The sequence below is a fragment of the Erigeron canadensis genome, chromosome 8 (assembly GCF_010389155.1).
Source record: "Erigeron canadensis isolate Cc75 chromosome 8, C_canadensis_v1, whole genome shotgun sequence".
Lineage (NCBI taxonomy): Eukaryota > Viridiplantae > Streptophyta > Magnoliopsida > Asterales > Asteraceae > Erigeron > Erigeron canadensis.
In genome coordinates, this window is record NC_057768.1 from 48,767,154 (window position 1) to 48,788,912 (window position 21,759).

General features: G+C 34.0%; 2 protein-coding genes and 1 non-coding gene across 5 annotated transcripts; 1 reads left to right on the top strand and 2 right to left on the bottom strand.

Annotated features, from left to right (window-relative positions):
• Positions 1-3,543: 3,543 nt before the first annotated feature.
• TRNAA-AGC lies at positions 3,544-3,616 on the bottom strand. Its single transcript has one exon. It is a non-coding gene; the product is annotated as a tRNA-Ala (tRNA).
• Positions 3,617-4,124: 508 nt separating this feature from the next.
• On the bottom strand, positions 4,125-9,163 carry LOC122579647. Of its 2 annotated transcripts, none has more exons than XM_043751856.1 (7): positions 8,967-9,163; positions 7,466-7,753; positions 7,184-7,324; positions 6,763-7,091; positions 6,122-6,281; positions 5,690-6,034; positions 4,125-4,887 (listed from the first exon to the last, which is right to left on the bottom strand). In XM_043751856.1, exons 1-7 carry the CDS (start codon positions 9,055-9,057, stop codon positions 4,376-4,378), a joined length of 1,866 nt encoding a protein of 621 aa, XP_043607791.1. In that variant the 5' UTR covers positions 9,058-9,163; the 3' UTR covers positions 4,125-4,375. The 2 variants fall into 2 exon arrangements, with proteins under 2 accessions (XP_043607791.1, XP_043607790.1); XM_043751855.1 differs by having other exon boundaries at positions 5,690-6,037.
• Positions 9,164-12,832: 3,669 nt separating this feature from the next.
• On the top strand, positions 12,833-21,253 carry LOC122579849 (E4 SUMO-protein ligase PIAL2). 2 transcript variants are annotated; one of them, XM_043752100.1, is made up of 17 exons: positions 12,833-13,121; positions 13,735-13,807; positions 15,271-15,336; positions 15,424-15,489; positions 15,569-15,669; positions 15,819-15,870; positions 15,953-16,024; positions 16,244-16,311; positions 16,411-16,459; positions 16,546-16,630; positions 16,718-16,819; positions 16,932-16,983; positions 17,057-17,108; positions 17,189-17,305; positions 18,798-19,385; positions 19,453-19,816; positions 20,636-21,253. In XM_043752100.1, the coding sequence occupies exons 1-17, from the start codon at positions 12,922-12,924 to the stop codon at positions 20,917-20,919; spliced, it is 2,391 nt and encodes a 796-aa protein (XP_043608035.1). In that variant the 5' UTR covers positions 12,833-12,921; the 3' UTR covers positions 20,920-21,253. The 2 variants fall into 2 exon arrangements, with proteins under 2 accessions (XP_043608035.1, XP_043608036.1); XM_043752101.1 differs by having other exon boundaries at positions 19,459-19,816.
• Positions 21,254-21,759: the final 506 nt, after the last annotated feature.

Below are 21,759 nucleotides of genomic sequence, written 5' to 3' on the forward strand. Positions count from 1 at the left end.
AATTTATAAAGCATTAAAATCAAGACCCACCTCATCTTCTCCCATCTATCAATTCTTCTGTACATACAAAAACATCAAATCTTATTACAAAAATGCAATCATGCTTTAAATCTATATATCAATAATCTTATTACGCCATAAAATAGGCCAATAAAGCGCATGCTCGGTTTTTACGGCATCACCATCAAGGTAAAGTTACCTGGTTTTTCCACATATATAGGGCGAGTGAGTGCCCTAGTTAGATAGAGGATGAAAAACCAAGTAAACCCACAAAAAAAGAGGGCCATCCACCGGCTAGTTTGGCCGGACTTTGGCCGAAAAGGGTGCAGACGAAAGGCTCGTTTTTTCGATGAAGGAGGTAAGCCATGGTGAATGAGCAGATTGATATAGATCGATTTGTTGTAACTTGATATAAAAGAATTGGCATAGATTATAGATATAGATTGAAATGGGTATAGATCTATATAGATAAGATATATATATATATATATATATATATTAAATACAAAATTAGTTAATATTGTAAATAGTCCATATGGTTGTTAAATGGACGATTATGCCCTCACATGGTGAGCACGTGAGGGGTTTAAACGGTTAAAAGTAACGAATGTTAGTGCTAGGGACTACTGTTAACGAGAATGAAAAAGTCAGGGACCGTTTGCAATGAAAAAAAAAGTATAAGGAGCAAAATACGAATATGATAAACCACAGTGACCATTTGTGACATTTTCCTTTTATATTTTTTCATATTAACTTAGTATTATTTTTCTCATAATTATTACCAGTACTTTCTTCCTTTTCTCTTACGCCATTTATCTTTAATTTAATATTCTTAAAATACCTCACAATATATCATAACACGAAAAGATGTTAGAATGAAAAGACAAAATAATTAAAAGAGACATATGTTTGTTGATTTATAATACATACATTTAGACTTCGTTCATCTTTTTTAACATTAATCAGATGATACTACTGGTGACATAATAATATTATTATAATATATTGATAGCATTTTAGTGGTTAATTTTAAATAAAAATCAATTGGCCGGAAAACATTAAAAAAGAAAAAGTAAAACAAGAAAATTAAAACAATCAAAACTTTTTGTTTGCCAACAGTCTTCTTTCTCACTACCAAAGTCTCTGCCACCGACTTCACCACCCATCCATTCAACTAGAAGCGGTAACAGAAAAAAATTTAAAAATTTAAAAAAGGACACAACTAAAAAATCATAAAACAACAAAGAGGCGTCAAAATCTATAGTTTCATAATGTCAAAATTAAAATTTCAAGAGGAGATTAACCCCCTTGTCCCTCTCCTTCGATACCGCCTCTTCTTCCAACGGACTACCCCTTCTCTTTAGGTGATCGCCTAATTCATTATCCAGTCCCTTGGGGATGCTTTGCAAACTATTATATAATTTTCAAACATTAATAATTTTATGATGTTGAGGCAATATAATTGTTCGGAATGAGATAACAAACTAGATATGCCAATTCATGATAAATAATGGTTCGTAGAAGTATATAAACAAAAGTTTGTTATGAGTACATTTTAAGAAAATGGTCATGACTCATGAGAGTAAAGTTTTGTTTGTTTGAAACTTAATGAATTTAATTATAAAAAAAATACTTAATATATTCAATGTTTGGGTTTAACTTACTAAACAAAAGTAATTGTATCAACTTAATGCATACATACATTATATATCAATTAAAAAAAAAAAAAACAAACAAAGAGGCTTTAACTCATATTTCATTCTCATTTCCACTTTGACTATAGATGGGAAAGAAAAAATGTTTACCAAATCTTATCTTCAACCTAACCAAGTAACTTATGTCACAAGAAAAGAAAAAGAAGCAAATTTAAAGAAATTTAAATCAAATTTCATATCACGAACCACCCTTACTAACTAATTAAGTATTAAATTAACTACTATTGGTAATAATGTAATACGTGGAAGTCTCCGTCCCACTTGAATGCAAAAGAATGGTAACAGTTTGAATGCGACCCAATTTTACTAAAGCACTTTACTATATTACTATATATATGATATATTTAAGTAATTAAAAGTAAGCTCGTCACAATGTATATACGAGGGGAGATTATATCACTATGGTATAGCGTAATGTGATTGAATAAATAGAATTTGACCTTTTCATTTTTTAACAACCCTTTGCAATTAATATTCAGCAATATTAGACATATATTAGTTTTCATTTATCATGTTTCCATAGTATTAGTTTTAATCAAATACAATAACCCATCAAGTTAAGGTTTTATAAGCAATAATAGACCAGCAAATGGGATTGGACAAGGTAGAGTTAATAGTATGGTTGGAGCTGGAGGGTGCTTGATTCCGTCTTACAAACATATAAGTATATTACTCATAAGTTTTCACTTCAATGGTTAGTTCATCAATATAATTTAATTACTCTTAATGACATATAATCCTGATTTTTCCATTAAAACTAAAGATGGTGATATGTTATATTTGTATTAGTCATGAACATTATAAGTCTAATTAAAGATTAATATGTAATCTTATAAAAAAAGATCAATGTAGTTTTCTACTTCTGGAAAAGGTAACTGGTAAGACAGTGACTACATAACAAAACTTGGGTAGTCTCTTGACTTTGGTTCGCACCTTTTTTCACCTTCTTCCAGTATTGTAGATTCATATTCTATAGTCTTAATTAAAATCAAGATAATGACATTTCATATTTCTTATATCTATAGACAAGTTAACTCTCTATTAATTTTCATATTCTGTATTCGATCCTCACTCCTTCAAAGTGTTCCAAGATTTTTTTATATTAGATGGAATTTATAATCAGTTTCTTTATCTTGGATATACATCAAAACCTAGCCCCCCCATACTAAGTGAAAAAAGATTAAATGATAAAGACTTTACATGCATATTAGAAAAAAAAAAAAAAACCATATAAATGTTATTATATATTGATTAACTTCAAATTGAGTACTTAACTTTAAACTGTGTATTTGTAACATACTAGGTATTTCTTTTATCGATCTCTCATAGTCACAGTACATACAATAAGTATATATAATCAGTAGCTCCAAAAGTCAAAACAATAAACTATCAGCTTTAGAAATCTATAACTAAAGAGCCAAGTTTTTGGTAGCAGGAACTTTTAAATATACTTTTTTATATATCTTGTCATTAATTTAAAATGCATATCCTTTGCAAAGTTCTATTGGGAGTTGGTCAAATATTGACTTGGGTTAGGAACCTATATACAAGAAGAAGGATCATCTAGAAGGTCACCTAGCTACTTCTTTATAGAATATCATTTGTATTTTCGGGTATAATTCTTACCTGGATCTTAATAAATCGAATATATCTGATAAAACCTTTGAACGATAATCTAATTACAAATAAAACTCATTTGAAAATCCTAACCAGCTCTTAATGATGAGAAGTTCGCTTTTTTCCAGGATAATTGGTTGGTCATGGGACAATAAAACGTGAAACAAACAAAAGAGAAATGCTTGAAGAATGAAAATTAAAAAACTGAAAGTGGAGATGCGGGGTATCGATCCCCGTACCTCTCGCATGCTAAGCGAGCGCTCTACCATCTGAGCTACATCCCCATTAGTGATATGTATAGCTTAAAATGCTAGTTATACCGTATCATATCTGTTGTAAATTAACAGTCACATAGTATAGTTCAAATGTCAAGCTTGACATTTTCGAAATTATACAGTTTTAGCTGATACAAAGACACCTCTTTAAGTTAGTTACTCAGCTAGAAGTGCTGCTACATGAAAAACCACAGTTGAGTCATAAGTTGGCGGAAACCACACTACGTTACTGCTAGCCTTTTGGTGGAGGTGCCATGAAGATCCATACAAATTTTACCTGACAGCCTCAACCAGACTCGCTTAAATTATTTGCGCATTCACTTCCAGGGACCGAAGAGGATGTGATCAAGAAGCAAATGACAATCAGCCATACAAACAAATCAAATGCAGCATTTCCTACTCGAAAACACATCCACATGTGACTCCTAATGTTACATTTTGTAAACAAGGAAACAGCTAGAATGATGCTTGTATATTGAGTTCAGCGCTAAAAGAATAACACACTGGCGAAAATGAGTTGGAAGGAAAAAGGCGAATCTTTTTTATCGCTCCTGTTACATACACGGTTACAACAAGCATTATGGAAGCCAAAGGAGACACCACAAAGGTTCTCTTTCAATGATCTACACCCTGACAAGGGAAACTTTTTCTGTACTACAGATACTACTACCCCATAAACCCTAAAATTATGTACATTAACTACCACTTCATAAAAAAGGGTGCAGATATAATGAACTAACAACATAATTAACCACAAGAATCCACCTTTTAGTACTTTCCGTTACCTTTATGGTCAACCCGGCTTTTCCATTCCATTGGTAAAAGTTTTCTGAGCTTTGGGGGTTTGTTTGGTAATCTTGCAGGTGGGCTTGCGATTGATCTCTTCAAGGGGTTGCTACTACTTTCATGGTGTTTTGCTTCCATAAGTACATTCTTGAAATTTTTGCTTGAAGATAATCTGCTGGATTGATTAGTTGGCCAATGGAACGGTCCTCTTGTGGGATTGCTAAGATCACTACTTTTCTCATTAACAGACAGTTTATGTTTCTTTGTAACATCAGGACCATATGAGAATTTGGTAGGTCCGCCAGACTTTGAAATTGGGATGGCAAATAATGCTTTCTCGAGTTTTTCGTCTGATGTCAACTTGCTAGTCCTTATGGATTTCTGAAAAGGTTTCTTTTGCCATCTAGCCATCCCTTCTTGGTCTTGCTTACGGTATTCAGCTGCAATGTTGCATAGTGTTTGAGCAGCAGCCAATTCCCTTGAAGGATGCCCAGCTGTGAAAGAACAAAAATGAAGTCATGGAAATGGTGGTGGTTAGATGTAAACGTTTATGGCTGTACAATATGTCTGAAAATATAATCCAGTACGTTAATAACCCATGAAATTGAAAGAATTTTGCTTTTCAGATATAAGAATTGGAAAATCTCTTCGGTCATTATCTTCATTCCAGCTTGAAGAACTCTTTATTAAAGGCATGTCTATATATATCTAACAAGTAATCAAAAACTACACTAAAACTATTCAATTTAAAAAATGGAAAGTTCATGGGATGTGGTAAAATGAAAAAAAAAAAAATTGGGAGTGATAAATCATTCTCGTGTACAATACATATTTATAGGGGGGGCTATTTCGACACATTTACTTAGTGAATGCAGAATGGGTATTTTATGCCAATCAGGTCAAATTAAAAATTAGCTAAAAGCTAATATGATGGGCTGAAAAGTAGCCAAAAATGGGTATGTAATGTATGCAACCTTCTGATGGTTTTATTTGAGCATATACTTTATTATTTGTAATCATTCCATTGATGTGTGCATACTTGGCGCATTAAATACTTACAATACTGAATACTTTTAAAAAGTGCACAAAAAAGGGTTTGCAGAATCCCAGGGCCATTATTAAAGTTTCAGAAACAGTGAATAGGTGATGTATAGATAACCAAATTCTTCCGCTTATCACAAAAAAAACAGCTTACTTGCATAAAGCAAGTTCATACAATCTTCACAGGACGACTATTCATAAATTGTAGATTTATTCATTATCATTGACAAAATAATGGGGGAAAAGAATTTTCACCTGAACCTTTAGAAGCCGTGGTACGAGCATCGGAAGATGTTATTCCTCGATCAATAGTGGTATTGCTGATAGATAACAGAGGAGACTTATCCTTCTCGGTTGGGACTGACTGTTGCAGTCCTAATGGAACTAGACTCTGATTATATGTCAGGGACTGAAAATCTGCAAGATAAGTAGTGGCAGTAGTAGTGTCTCCTAAAGAAGTGGATGACTTCCCCATTCTGACCCATCTACCTTGACAACTACTCTTGCTCGGTGTTGACTTCACCATATCTGGATTGGCTTTAAAATCTCGTCCAGAGACATGTGACCATGGAAAAGTTGGTAAACTACCTCCATTTTGTACTGCTATTATTAAGATGCGTTAATACAATATTAGTGTGTGTAATATGGATGTTCGCCATTGATTATGGCTAATTATAATAATTTTACCTTTTGATGTTGATGTAGGCTTCATACTGTCAAGAAGCATAAGATCAAGATCCTTGGGAGGAGGAAGAGCTAGGCGGTCCAAAACATCTTTTGGTGCGAACAACGGAAACTGTAGTATATTGGCATGAATATCAGCAGGACCCGAGGAAGAAGCTTCCACCTTAGATGAGCAAACAATGAAAAAAGAGTCAAGGGAAAAAATAATGCTCGTATCTGATTTGCCAGACTCATTCAAATTTAATTTGATACAATTTAATCAAGACCAACATTAACAGGTCTAGTAACATCCATCTTCGAGATTTAAATCAAATTTCCTAAACGTTGTTAAACTCTGCTACTTGATGTATATTAGGGATTACAAATAAAACACAACATAAGCTTAAAAAAATATTATATTCACTAAAGAAAAACAATATTGAATAAATATTGAAATGTGTATGTGTTTTACAATGTGACTGAAAGTTAATAAAGTCCCAAGATTAGAATAAATTCTCAAAGCCATATAGTAAATCTCAAACAAAGCCTTGTTGCGAACTTCTTTCCTAAAAAATAGATCAAAGCACTTGTGAAGACTATTCAACTTTCAAAAAGAGATCAACATATATATATATAATATATATATATATATATATATAACTGACCTTGTCACATGATGGTTCTGATGCAACTCCTTTGTTTTCATCAGTGGTGGTAGCTCCAGATATTGCAGATTTTGGTATACAAGAAGTGCTATGGTTGTAAGTACCATCTACAGCAGCCACGGTTGGGGTTTGATTATGTTTCTGGAGTTGAAGAACTGAGCAAGCCTCCCTAACTGATGGCAAAATACTTCCAATTAAAACTTCAGGTTTCTTTTCCTTCTCTTTGACAGACTCGGGACACTTGTAACTACCATCAAGGAGCTCATTCAGTGATACCTCATCCACATGCTTTTCAAAATCACATATATCGTGTTTCAAACCATACACTCCTGACCACAAATCCAAGAACACAACACAAATGGATAAAAATCTCGGAGCCAGGTTACAAAGAGGAATAATTTATTGCTTGAAAAGGGCATACCAAGTATGTTATTTCCACTAGCAGCCGAACTGAAACTTGACAAACCAGCCTTCACAGAGAAAGAATCACATTTATTCTTAAGCACTTTACCATTTCTTTTATCACTTCGCTTCCCAGAAACAGATGTCTTCTGCTTTTTCTCTGTAGCAGTAGAAAGTCAACCAAAATATAGAGATATTTGTAAGTCATCTGAACATAACAGAATCTGCTTTCATATTTCACTTCGTTTCCATTCTTCTGGTACAATAACTTGAAAACGCAGCATAAAGTAAGATGTTTTACCTGCAATGATATATTTAGCAGAATAAGATCCTAGATCCTTTGGCAGATCATTCGCATCAACTACTCCCGCTACATTCATGGAAGCTTCCATATGTGCTACTCGTGATCTTCTAGAGCTACTGCCATTACTTCTAGTTGCTTTCCCAAGTTTCCATTGTGATTGCTTAGCCTCAGGCCCAGAGCCCAGATCATGTTCAAGTAATGCTTGACCCGCTTGCCTGTAGAGAGCCTCCTCAGAGATCTTGTTCCAGAAAGCTGGTCTTGAACCATTCACATTACAGTTATCATCTGTGACGACCACATGCAATGATTCATATACACATTAGTACGGTAGCATAATGTAAATAGAATTGGGTCAAATCTTCAATGTAGAAAAAATATTCTAGAATCTTACCCATATATGTTGTTCATCTATCATGTGTGCATACATACATACATACATAACAAATCACTTAACAGGAAATAATATTACCGTAGAGGTGCAAAACTGACACTAGCTTTAGTCATACAAAGAAAGTATGCTACATAATACTAAAACCAGGCTACCAAATAAGGCAGTAACAGAACAAGAAATAGAAAGGAATGAAATCAAAATTAGAACATTAAAATGCAGTTTGCTGTGAATCTGAAGGCTATGTTACAAATCAATCAATAAATACAAAAATTCATATGTTATTTATCCAAAACCAAACAAATTAATGAAACGGGAAACAGAAACATAACAAATAAACTATCACTCCATTTAGATGAGTTCACTTGTTTTCGAATGACAATTAATAAGAGAAAACAAACAGCTTGTACTATATTCCATTTCACATTCTTCTCCATGTGCAAGACCTTTTCTCGGCATGTACAGGGCGATGTCTTGAGAAATATATATATATATATATATAGAGAGAGAGAGAGAGACATCAGATTGTTGGCTTTAACAGTTCATGGTTGCTCAACGCTCGTTTTCCATGAAGCTTGCATGTGTTCAAATATGTATACTGTTAGCAATAAAGCATCAAAGTGAAGGCAACGTGCCACACATGCTTTTCCCAACAGGTGGTACGCTCGGAAGCAAATTCCATTTCACGGCCCTTTCCTAAAGAAAACTTCTCCCTTAGGTCTATTCTCGGCCTAACAGCATATATATCTTCACCTTTTGTCCATTATTACTCTCATTACACAACTTATGCAATTTTGCCCTAATCAGCCACCTGAAGAATCAACCACAAATTCCCAGACAAAAGGAAAACCTAAAAAAAGCTTCCAAATTTAAGCTTGAAAGCAAATACCCAAATCAATTTCACAATCCAAAAACCCTAAATTGGACATTAAAATAAAAATTAAAAAACTCAACTTTTTAGCAGAACAAACAAAAAAAAACAGATCTCAACATTTCAAAGTACATAAACATACAGCAAATTAACAACCTATAGATGCACATATATACATACACATAGAAAGTATATATTAATAATAATAATAATAGAAGACTAAAGTAGTAAAGTGAGACCTTTATCCGGAAGAAATGAAGTACTGCAAGCAGAAGATCTCATAATTGTAGTAACAACAGCAGCTGGAAGTTGTAACTCCACTGAATCCATCTACTCACATCATCATCTTCGATCTGTTAATTTCAATAAATACTCAATTTTGACCATTCTGAAAAGTCAAAATTATATTGGAGATTTTTATTTTGAAAATAATTTGAACATATGATGATAATAATACAATTATAATTTAGAGTGTGAAGAAATGAAATGAAATGAAAGAAAAATTTGAAGAGAGAGAGAGAAAAATTAGAAAGTGGGGAGAGAGAAAGTAGTTGCGGCTGTGTTAGGGTAAAGATATTATGAGATGTATATATAGTTTTCGGGAAAAGGGGTTCGCCGGTCATGTATATTCCGGTGTGTGTGTGTGGGGTCATGTTAGATATACGGAAATGATGTCATATACGTTTGATACTGGGGGTGTATATGTCATTTTGGTGTAAGCATATACTTGTAGTTTTGTGTGACTTTTTTTTTTTTTTAATCTTTGAGCAATGGTGACTTTTTTTTTTAATCTCTGAGCAATGGTGACTTTGAATTATAAGCTCGGTTTTAGTAAGAGTATATGAGTTTGATCTAAGGTCATCTCATTCACAATCTATCCACGTTCACAATCGAACTAAATAATATTATTCATTAAAAAACTAATTTATCTTTTTCACTTTTATCCAATCTAACAAAATCTTAAATTTATATTTCCAGTAATAACCCAACCAAACTATTATTTTCATATACATTAATATCTTATAATTAATATTTTTTATATTTAAATTAATTTAAAAAGTTAAAATAATATTTTGTTTCAAAATAATAAGTTAGTTATCATCATTAAAAAAAAAATTAATTTATCTTAAAAAATATTCAGATTTTATTAAACATTTAAGAATATAAATAACTCATGGTATTATATACAAATAATTATAAATATAAAAAACAAAAATACTACCAAAAAATATATAACTATAAAATGATGGCCACTATATTGCTATATGTATCATATTTCCCTATAATTAACATCCGAGCAGTGTTGAGTACACCGAACAAGTTGGTCACGCATTTGATGGGACCTACCAAAATATCCCCACTTGGGGCAACCGACTAGAGAAAATTTTCATGGATGGGGATGGTCTAAGTGAATAGAAATTTTGTGAACGGTAAAAATTTAGCTTTTCGTTTAGTTGAGTGAATTAACATAAACATATATAATGTTCTTCGTTTATGTTTGTTTGAACATAATTATTGGATGTGTGTGAACATACAACTTTTAGCACGATAGTTGAATTAGATGGTTCTATGTCCAATGCATACAACCAATGTTTGTTAGCATTAGTGTAAATGCAACTTGGTGTGATGACAACAACATAAATTTGATTGGTCATTTTGTCGTTTCGTTTATGTGTAATTGTTAGGACTTTATTGAGATGATCATTTTTGATTTGATATAATTTTGTGTTTTTGCAATTAAGTTTTAAGTAAACAATGAACTTAATACTTTGATGTATATGCTTTGATGTTAGATTTCTAATGATTATTTTATGGTGCATTCTAAATAAAGTTGATATAGGATTTGATTAACTTCAATGGATTTTTAAGATTGTTGAAGTTTTAGTGATTAACTTCAACAATCTTAAAAATCCATTGAAGTTAATCAAATCCTATATCAACAAAACCCTAAAAATAATGCATGTGACTTTTGACTGAGAGATAGTGTGTACATGTTTCATATAGCCTAGTCACAAAGTGCAACCTCTGCAATTGTTTGAAGGCTTTCTTGTTTATATAATTTGTATGTTCGATAATATTGATTAAACAAATATAATCAAAATTATCTTGAGGGGATTCCGCACTTTCAACATAACCATACAATTTTGTTAACGATCGATCTATACGAAATTGGGACTTACAATTATCGACATCTAATGATCTTGATAATGTTTTGGTATAATCTGTGGTGTATTCGGTTGTGATATTCCTGAAGTATGCAATCTTTAATTGTCATATATAAGTATACATATTTACAAAATTATCTATGATGCTTCATTAGAGACATTGCATGTTAATTGTCGTAATATTACTCGGCCTATTTCTTATAGATTAAAAAGTGAGCCTTTTCATTACATTGGAACATGCTTGAAAAGGATTACATTGTGAAGGAAAATGTTAATGAAAATAGATGATAAATATGGTTATTTGGATACAAATGCCAATGGTCATTCTAAATCTTAGCCACACATTTTTTTTTGTTGTTGTTAAAAACAAAATTTAAATAATAATATTACGAGTATTAGTACATGTTCATTTAAATAACCAAAATTAAAACGAAAGACTTAGCCACACATTTTTTGTTTTTTTATTTTTTTTCCTTATTCTCACCACCCACTGTTGCGCGCCAACACCACCACCACCATCTGCAGTCGTCGTTACCACCACCACTACTACCCCCCCGGTCCATGGTAGAGCCATGACGGTTAAGGGTAGATCCCATTAGTAGATATCCTTATCTGGTCAATTATATGATTTATCACCCCTACCAACTACCATCTATTAATGCCTCTAAGGGTGGAACCCGCTTTGAGTCATGGATTTCCATTGACGGTGGTGGTGGTTGTGGTGGGGGAATAAGGAGAAAGAAAAAGAAAGGAAAAATATGTGTCTGAGATTTGTCTCTTGTTTGTCCATGTTTTAAAAAAAAATTCAGTTTTTATTTGATTACAACCCTATTATTATAAAGTAAAAGGTCTACATAGCATTGAAAATGAAAAACATGCAAATCAAAAATCAACTTTGTAACATAACACTATAGTTACTTTTGATATCTTATAAAATAAAACTATCATAGATATCGAGCGTCATCGCCATCACTTTTTTTATTGTGCATTTTTTTAAAACAACTTAAAACACGTTCGAGTTCCCTATATTTTCACCACACACTTTTAATATAATTGACGGGTTACCCCAAAAATATGGGCGGTGTGATGGTAGCAGTTGCGAGATGTGAGTGGCTATTCGTGGTGGTGTTGAGTGTACTATAGGTATCTTAAGATATGAGAGTATTGTAAGTATTGTATGTGATATGGTAAAAAGAGGCATAATATAAATAATTTAAAGGATCACAATATATAGACTAATATGTAAGAGATGTATTCTGGATATTTTATAATCTTAATTTTATGCAATAATCAGACTAAAAAGGATTGGTATTTTAGAATGCAATCAACTTTACACGAATTGTCATAGTGTGTATCAAACTTCAATCATGTGCATTGTATGTAATGAACTTTCAAATTCTGTACATTGTATGTATCCGACTAATAAAAAACTTAGAAGTGACGGTCTATATGGTTACCATATATACGCGAGTACATACAATACACATGATTTGAAAGTTTATTACAAATTGAAGTTCGATATATAATTCATATAAGGGGGAAGGGAATATAAGGCTGTTAGGCTCCTAAGTTGAATGAAAAACTCCTCACATACCTTTTTTAAAGGTAAAAATCATGGAGGCCATGTATTTATTTAAAATATTAAAATATTAGTATGTGAGAGGTTTTTTATCCAAATTAGATGTATAACAACCTCATACTTTTTTCTATTCGTATAAAGTAGTTTACAAAATGTTCTATTTTGTAGTAGAAGGTAGTGATGATAGTGGTGTTTAGTAGTGTTGGTGATGATTATATATGTGGTGGTTAATATTTAATAGGGTGATATGGGGTTTATAAATTTTACCCCATAACATTCCGAAAATAAAAACCCAAAGTAAATAACAAAGATACAGATATAGAAATTTCTTCTTAATCCCAGTTTTGTCAACATCAATTCATCATCATCATCATCATCATCATTAAATTAAATTAAATAATTCCATATAAAAAAATATCAATATAGTAGCACCTACCCCACCCTGTGAGAATGACCGGAACGGTGGTGAGACCGCCAGGTGGGGTTGCAGACGCTCCGGTGGACATGTCGAACGGTGGCCAAACTTTATCGCCGTTGTACGTCAATTCTTTCCGTATATCCGCCGTCACTAGCCGCTTAGTTGCCCACCTTGGCGGCGATGCAAAGACTGATAACACTGAGTTCTGCAATCTTTGCCTCTCTCTTGCCAGGTTTTCCCTAAATTCATAAATATATGTATCTTTTTTGTATTAATTATTATTAGTTTTTCTATAATAAAGTGCAAGAATAACCCTAATTTGGTTTCTTGAAACTGATGAATTATGGTCTGGACTAACAAGATTTTCAAGAAAGTTGACATATGATACTAAATTTAAGGCCTTTTTTCCCCCAAGATTGGTATAGCATGTTTCTCTTTATCCTGTAATTTTATTATTTAAGAATGACCTACATTCTTGATTTGTAACTTCAAGATTTTTGTAGATCCTGTCTAATTGTTTTATATACTTAAAACTGTTCTTGAATTTGCTCAAAGAATGTAGTTGGGTCAAGGGAATAGTGTTTTTCGCTTTCGGTTTTTTAATATATTTTTTGAAGTATATATTTTGTTAGGGTTTTTTTTTTTAAGGTCAACACTACCAGTATTAAGGTAAGTCACACCTACAATAAATAAATGTAATCAGGGGTGGTTTTCTAATAAAGGTTACCCAGGAAGGGCGAGTTTGTGACTTAGATGTGATCGGCCTAACCGGGTATCCGTATCCCCATGACCGTCCTTAAACCCAAGATAGTGAAGATGTTCTAATTGCACATTGACAACTACAGGGGTATTGACTATGCTGTTGCTAGTAAAGATGTCCCAGGCAGAGCTCCAGATTTACCCAATCTGTTAAAGCAGGTTACCACTTCATCCTTTGAATATTTACTGTAAAAGCTCTGTTTGAGAAGTTCGTTGTTTTTACGCATGGGTAATTTGATATATTGTACGGCATTATGGTCTTTTAAGTCGCCTCTCGTATTAAAATTCAAGCTTGAGGCCAGTGGTGGATCCAGAAAACTATGTCGACGGGGGCAAAAATAAAATTATGAAAAGTGCCAAAAATAACATCTATCCGCCATTTAAGCTATCCATTTAATAATATTAAATATCATACAAACATCAATTATAAAGGTGTAAAACTTTTCAAGAACATTGATCAACATTCAACAGGTATATTATAAAGATGTAAAGTTGATATACATGAAACATTAGGTCTTCATAAGCCGCATTTCACAATGGTTTTTCTTTTTACATTTTATTAACATGTCAGGTTGTTTTTCCAATTTCGATGGGCTAGTTGGGTCATATTTTTCTTGGGTTCGGGTCAAAGTAAAAAGTGTATCAAATTTATCATTGCTGGGCTGATTTGGACTGGGATCCACTGATCATACCTTTAACATGTTGAATCCACCAGTGCATGAGACACTTTGCACGAGGCAATTATCAACTCGTCTCTGGGTACCTTGGGCGTAGAGACCTCCATGAGGCACACATCTTGATCTCTTATTGCCTGTTCATTTTTACAAGTGCCTTTTAAAATCTCTTCTTGCAAGACACAAATTCAAAAAAGGAAAAGGATAATAAGCAGGTGGATTCTTGAGCTTAAATTCTTGCTTTGTAGAACCTTAGTACACTTATGCCTATAAATTGCTACTGACAGGAACCAATATGTTCAGGATAGGTTATAAAGTTAGAAAAATTAAAGAAATAGAGTAGACACAAAAACACAACTGGATTTTGACATTTTTATAATATATCTATTGATCAATGCTCTTCACTTCAGATATATTTTGGGGAAATTTTGGATCAGCTTCAGCCTCCAAGCTGATCTTTGTTATAAGAGCTCATATTGGTGTTTAAGCATTTACAAGTCATACATTTGTAATGCACAAGTAATTTATAGGCATTTTGTAAAAATTGTGTACCTCAAGTGCTTGAGGCACACACTTCGCCTCGTTTCGGGGACCTTAGCGCCTTGAGTATCTTTTCTCAAAATTTGTACTGTAGTTTTGTTTTAGTAGACATGAGTATCACCATTTCTTATCAGATGATGATTTCTTAAACTGTGTATAATTTCTACATGACCCGATAAGGTCATGTCTCTTGATCTCTGCAAAAGTCAGACATATCTGGAAATGAAGTTCAGAATTCTTCACTGTTTTTAACCTTAAATTCTTACTTGCTTTCTACTGTTGGATTAAGTGATTAACTAGCCTTCAAGCACTAATCTAACCTGCTTATTGTTGATAATTTATTGCTGGGCACCTGCAACAAAATATTCTATAAGACACAAAATTCTGATGTCACTACTATATGCTTAGGTATGTCAGCGAAAAAATGATCTCGCATCACAAGCAGCTGTGATGGTACTCATGATCTCTGTAAAGGTACTCGTTCTGCCACCAAATGACTAGTGCGTTTTTTGCAGCTCCTCGCTATATACATGATCTTGTTTGCTTGATTCTTTTTTATAGAGTGCATGTACTAATGGTTGGTTCGGTGAGAAGGAGAAGGATGAACTTCTTGTTCTTTCAGATGAGGTTTGTGGGTGGTTTTAACAACGATCTTCTTTCATCTTTTCATAATATAATTCTAAAAAGGTCTGTCTGCATATTGTAGATGCAAAGCAGTTTTTGCAGTGTTAATGTTAAAGATATGAATTCTACTATGAAGAACAATGAGAGCAACTTACGTTCCACCATCTCCACGATCATGTCACGGTTCTTATCTTCTCTTTCTGTGTATCATTCTTCATTTTATGTGGTTTCTTAGCTTTGTGCTCAATTTTACGATCTGAAGAAAATTTGTTGTCCATTTGCTGAAGTTTTGGTTCCTAAGTTATATGTTTACATCGTAAGTTTACTTTCAGGTTCTACCCAGGAATGAAGATGGGGGATATACTATCTGTTCTTGAGACCACGGTAATGATGTTCATATTTTTGGAAAAAAAAAGAACTTATCTTGCAGCGCTGTAATCTAATTTTCGTTTTATTTATATTATAGCCTGGTTATGATTCATATGTGACCGATCTGCATATATCAAAACGCTCTAGAACTTCTCCTGATGAGAAAATAGTAAGCATTGTTTTTTGTCATGTCATTCTTCTACCATATGAATTATATCTTTACATTCTCATGTGGGTTACTTATTGGTTGATATTTGATTCGAAAGGGAAATGTTAGCTTTTATGAAGTATGATGTGCCCTTAGTCCCTTACTAATGAATCCATATTTCTCCTACATGATTATGTTTCATTTATTTTAAGTTTTTAACTGAATTTAACTTCCATGCAGTATTTATTTGTTGCTCAAGCAGATAATTTTGAGACCTCATCATGCATCATAAGTCCCCAGCAAGTCAAGTATGCACTCAAATTGAATACCTAACCCTGTTCTTACCTATGTATGTGTTTCAAGTTTTGAAGTTGGCAGCTCACTGTTTATTTGTCTTTAATTTGTAGTTTTTTACTGAATGGTGAGGGAGTAGACAGAAGGACTTGTATTCACAAGGTTTGTGTTTCTTGCTCCAAGATTCATCCTATAATCTTGTCTTGGTGAACACTAACATTTTTGTGGTTTCCAAATTTCCCCATCAGGATCCTGGACCTCAGATGCCGACACCTGTGACACATATGCTTAAATATGGAAGCAATCTTCTTCAAGTAGTCGGGCAATTTAATGGTAAATTCTTACATTAATATACACGAATCACGATCCTAAAATATTTTACATGTCTCCACCATCTGATATGGTCATGATATTATTTAGGGAAGTATATTATAGCAATCGCCTTTATGAGTGTTGTCTCAAACCCTAGCTTTCCCATCATTGCCGACTATACTCCACCAGTTGCTGCTCCATCTGATTCAGGTGAATAGACATATGTATCAGTGGGTTTTTTTTTGGTTAAATCCATTTTTATTCGTCAATTTGATGAACTAATCTCTTTCTAAGCTCATAATTTTTTTTTTTCTTATAATAGATAACGAGATAGTTGAAGGGCCATCCAGAATATCACTGAAGTGTCCCATAAGGTAGAAAATATAAACAAGCACTTACTGATTACGGAATCCCTGTCAATAAATTCGGTTTGTTATATATTTACAGTTTCAGTCGTATCAAAATCCCTGTTAAAGGACATTCATGTAAACACCTTCAGGTCGGCTCTCTTTTCTTCATTACTGTTCAGGAAATGCTTATATGATATAAATAATATGGATTTTGATAATATATTGGCAGTGTTTCGATTTCAACAATTATGTTGGCATTAACTCGAGAAGACCACATTGGCGCTGTCCCCATTGTAGACAGCCCGTCTGCTTCCATGATATTCGAATTGACCAGAGTATGGTTAAGGCAAGTCAAGATTCATCGTTATTTCTCTAAATTTGTTATATATTTTTTAACTTCATTTACATTATCAATAACATTTAAAGTATACAACTTCAATAACCGTCAACCAATGGACGTGCCCATTATTGACACAATTTAAGTAAACTATAATCTACCTCTTTCACTTTATACTATACTATCACATATCCAGTTATTTACAATGCACGTTTCTTACAGCTTCATCAAACCTTAGCAGCAATCAACACTCCCAAAATAGATTACTTAGATCAGCCCATTATCCTTCCATACTGCCAAAACTTTGCCATACAAGCACATTACCTGCACATACATTTAATTACATATAGTAATTCCCCTTCAGATTTATACACATTATAACACCACCATCCAGAATCAGGCCCTCCATAGACCCAATATACCACTCACTGGTCTCTCATAGTTCCATTTCACCTTCAGCTCATTGTATGCAGCACAATTTTAAACTTGAGTTTCAACAACCTAAATTCAATGCATTTCATCAATTGGATCTTTAACTTTTCCTTTGGGCTGCTAATTTGTTTGAATAACCTCTTCCATATCCAAAAAACACTAGCATCAAGTGAAATTCTCTGTACAATATTTCATACAGTTTTGGGGAATTTAGTGGCAGTAAACCAGTTAACAATCTTCCCCCATTGATCAGGCATTTCTTGACCCTTTGTTTTCTCCCTAATTTCCTGCCACAGCCACTTTGAGTACTCACAAGTAAAAAATAAGTGCTCAACAATCTTCTTGACCATCACATAATGCACATCAGCACATCTGAGCTGCCTCAGAGGAGACCATTTTGCCAGTCTATCCTGAGTGTGCAATCTAATTGTTACAGCTAACCATATAATAAATGCATGACTAGGAATACATTGGCTAGCCAAATCAGATTGACCCAATCTATTTTCCTACCATACATTCTAGTGTCATTCCACACAAGGTTGTAAATATCGCTTTTCGGTATCGTCTCGGTCGACCACCGATAAGCGATATATCGGGGATTTATCGGGGATATATCGGATTTATCGGGGATATATCGGTAATATATCATCTCGGTCGACCACCGATAAGCGATATATCGGGGATATATCGGCCGAGATAACCGAGATTTACAACCATGATTCCACACATTACTAACACTAAATTTCAGTTCAGTCCATTTATTACTAATCCAGACAACTCTATCCGCCCTTTGCTCATCAATAACAGGAACATCAAATTTGCACAAGTTAGGAATTTTGCTATACTATTCCTTAGCCCAAACCCACTCCCCACCCTTTGTTTAGGTCAAATCAGCAACACTAGCTTTATAACTAAATTGGGGAGTAGCAATCATATTATCATTCACAAAATTACTAAGAATACCAATTTGCTTACACAATGCTCCCTAATCAAATTACTAAGATTCATCGTTTTGTTTTCTTTTGTTCATTTACATTTGTATATCATAATCAGTTCATTCGCTTTTTAGGTCTTGAAAGAAGTAGGAGAAGAGATTTCTTATGTGAAAATCTCTGCCAATGGGTCATGGGAACCTGACACTGAAAGCAATGAACACACAGAGAAACTACAGGAGGCACCACCTTCAGACCAAAAAACTAACATCCAAGATGTGGATGATATAATGGACCTTACTGGAGTTGATAACGAAGTGGATACAAATGATAATGATCATGATAGAAAACCTTCTCCAGCTGGTGAATCTAACGTCATTAATAAAAGTGTTGCACCACATATGGAAGACGGGTTTTGGAGAGACTTCTATTCATCGGGACTTGCAGCTGGTGAATCTGCCATTAGTGAGATTGTACAAAGGAACAATCAACTTTTCAATTCGTTGAACCAGGGTCAAAGTCAAACATCTAATTCCAATAATACGCTGCCACAACAGCATGGCAACTCGAATAATATGAGGCACCACACATGGGTAACAAGAATACCCAATGCCATTCAAGCACTTCCGGCTCAAAATTCAGCAAGAGTGCTTGATGGAAACACACAGCAAACTTTGTCAAGATCTCATCTGAATCAGCATCAGGCACAACACATGAATTCTCAGGTAAGAGTATTTTCGGATTTTCTTTCCTTTCTAATTTTATAGCTTCTCTGATTTTTTTTTCTTGTAGAATCAGGGTCAACATGATCACTCGCTTCTTTCAAGTCAAACAGCCCCACAAATCGGTGGGCGTTCAGCTTCACCTCAACATATAAATGGCGGGCGATATGCTTCACCTCTTTCAGAAAACCGTTTTAGTGCACATCAACATCAACCCCTGAATCAAAGGAATCCACTTCCTGTTCGTTCATCTGGTCAACCATCTCCTCATGTGCGCCTAGGAAGTGTAGGTCTAAGGCCTAATGTTGCAAGTAGCGTAACCCCGCAGTATTCATTGGCTGCTATTGAACGAGCTACCCGTCAACAGAGTATAAGCCAGCCGCCCTCTAATCCACCTCCAGTACAGACTCCTGGATCATCCGTCTCTCAAAGAGGTAACATAAAACATACTTTGTATTATTACACGTTTTCTATTGTCAATTGTGAATTTTGATGATGGTGTTTGACTATTAGTTGAGGTGATGGCAATTTCAATGTGTTTGCTCTTGAGTGGACTGATTTGGGTTATATATTATTTGCACAGGTCGAATAATGAGTTAGCTATAAAAGAATGGGTCGAAAGTATATTTTCTAAGCATATATTATAAATCATTCCATTCAAACTTTATTTTTGTATAATAATTATATAATTTCTGCAATTGTGCATAACATATTAGTTACTAGGGAATTCACTATAATATGGACAAAAAAGAGTTTACAGGTCATCCCAAGTCCCAACTCATGCTAAAAGTACCCAATTTTGACTCATTACCTATTCTGGTACAACATAAAGGCATTTTGCAGACCAAAAACATCATCAAAGAATTTCAGATTGGATCTTCACCAAAAAGAGAGATACTGTATGTATCTTTGAGACAGGTGAAATATTCATTATTTATTTCATTCTCACACCTTAACTGTGTGATAATGTACAAAAAGGCAAAAAACCACATCCTAATTTTTCTGATTTGCCCAAAAGATAAATGACGTGTAGGTCTTTTTAGACCAAACTAAGGTGTCATTACTTGGTAGATGCATTCTCACTCCTTCCCTATGAATGATGGGCAAACAAGTAGGTATGTTTGTGTAGAACTTTGCCTGGTATTGTGGTCTTCTTTTCTATATCAGAGGTTGTTTGTTGTGTTTAATCCCCTTAAACCAATTAGTTCGAGTAGTTGAACTGCTTCTGATCACTGAGAATTCTGGGAGTGCAGTAGATGCATTAGCAGAGGAAAACTGGAGGCCAACGGGCCGCATGCGAGGAAGTTTGTCCGGCCGGCAGCTCTCAGAAGATCTGAACATTATTCAGCCAAGCGAACCGGTTCAAGCTGCTAGACCACCACCAATTTTGAACACTCCCAGGCCGTTCATACCACCTCATCTACAAGCCCTAATGGCAAATAACGTGAGAGGTCAGACTCCTGAAGCCGGTGGAAGTGGTCCACGTTCAGATAGTAGCATGGCTGGAGGTGTTGCTGGTGTTTTGCCAGAAAAGTAAGTGAAGTTTATCACTAGGTACCGTGAAATCTTTGTTGTTGTAAGAAAAGTTTGCTTTAATCCGTATGTTTCTATAACATAAAAGTTGTAGGGATCATCCAATATGCATATATGCATTGAAGCATTATTTGGGTGATCGTAGTTTACAATCTAATTTTTGATAATACTATTACCCTAGTGATGTATCTTCTATCTTGACCCGTTTAGGATTTTGTAATAGTCGAGTTATTTTGATATATTTATAGAGTATGGCGTCAGTAGAGAGATGCTAGACGCTTATTATAAACAAACCTTTTGTTTACATTTTTAAAAATTTACAAACTTACCCAGCTGTAGATTATCTGTATATTTGTATCGTTATATTATTGTTTGTGTATGTTATCAACAATTTGACTGACCCAGATGTGTCGATGTGTCTGTATAGTTTATACCTATCCAAAAGAAGTTTATTCTATACCACTTAGTAATCGTTACTTGATATAATAATGGTGATTTTGGTATATTAGACTATTAGAGTATCAGTTTATTAGTTGTTTTCCACGTTAATGCCTCTATTGAAAATCTAGAATTGCTATGTCCATTTTGCCTTTTTTGGTCTCGCTAATAGTGGGTATTTTTTTTTTTATCAAAAAAAACGAGAGTACTAATTAGGGCACTAACCCGAAAAAATGGAATCTGCAAGTTCAGACCAATATTGTGACCATATGATATGGATGTAACACACCTAAACCTTATGTATTCACATATATGCGGTTGTGGAGTTTGGCACCATTTTGGTATTTCTATGTGGTAGCTAGGTAGGCGTAGTTGACTATAGATTGTCTGCCTTGCTACTCTGGAG

Bases quoted from the DNA above. Each gene is read 5' to 3' on its own strand.
- LOC122579647 (XM_043751855.1), bottom strand. From the start codon at position 9,057: ATGGATTCAGTGGAGTTACAACTTCCAGCTGCTGTTGTTACTACAATT. The intron at 7,325-7,465 runs GTAAAACATCTT...CTACTGCTACAG, and splicing joins TGCTAAATATATCATTGCAG to AGAAAAAGCAGAAGACATCT. The intron at 7,092-7,183 runs GTATGCCCTTTT...ATTTGTGGTCAG, and splicing joins TAGTGGAAATAACATACTTG to GAGTGTATGGTTTGAAACAC.
- LOC122579849 (XM_043752100.1), top strand. From the start codon at position 12,922: ATGACCGGAACGGTGGTGAGACCGCCAGGTGGGGTTGCAGACGCTCCG. The intron at 13,808-15,270 runs GTTACCACTTCA...CTATATGCTTAG, and splicing joins TACCCAATCTGTTAAAGCAG to GTATGTCAGCGAAAAAATGA. The intron at 16,984-17,056 runs GTAGAAAATATA...ATATATTTACAG, and splicing joins TCACTGAAGTGTCCCATAAG to TTTCAGTCGTATCAAAATCC.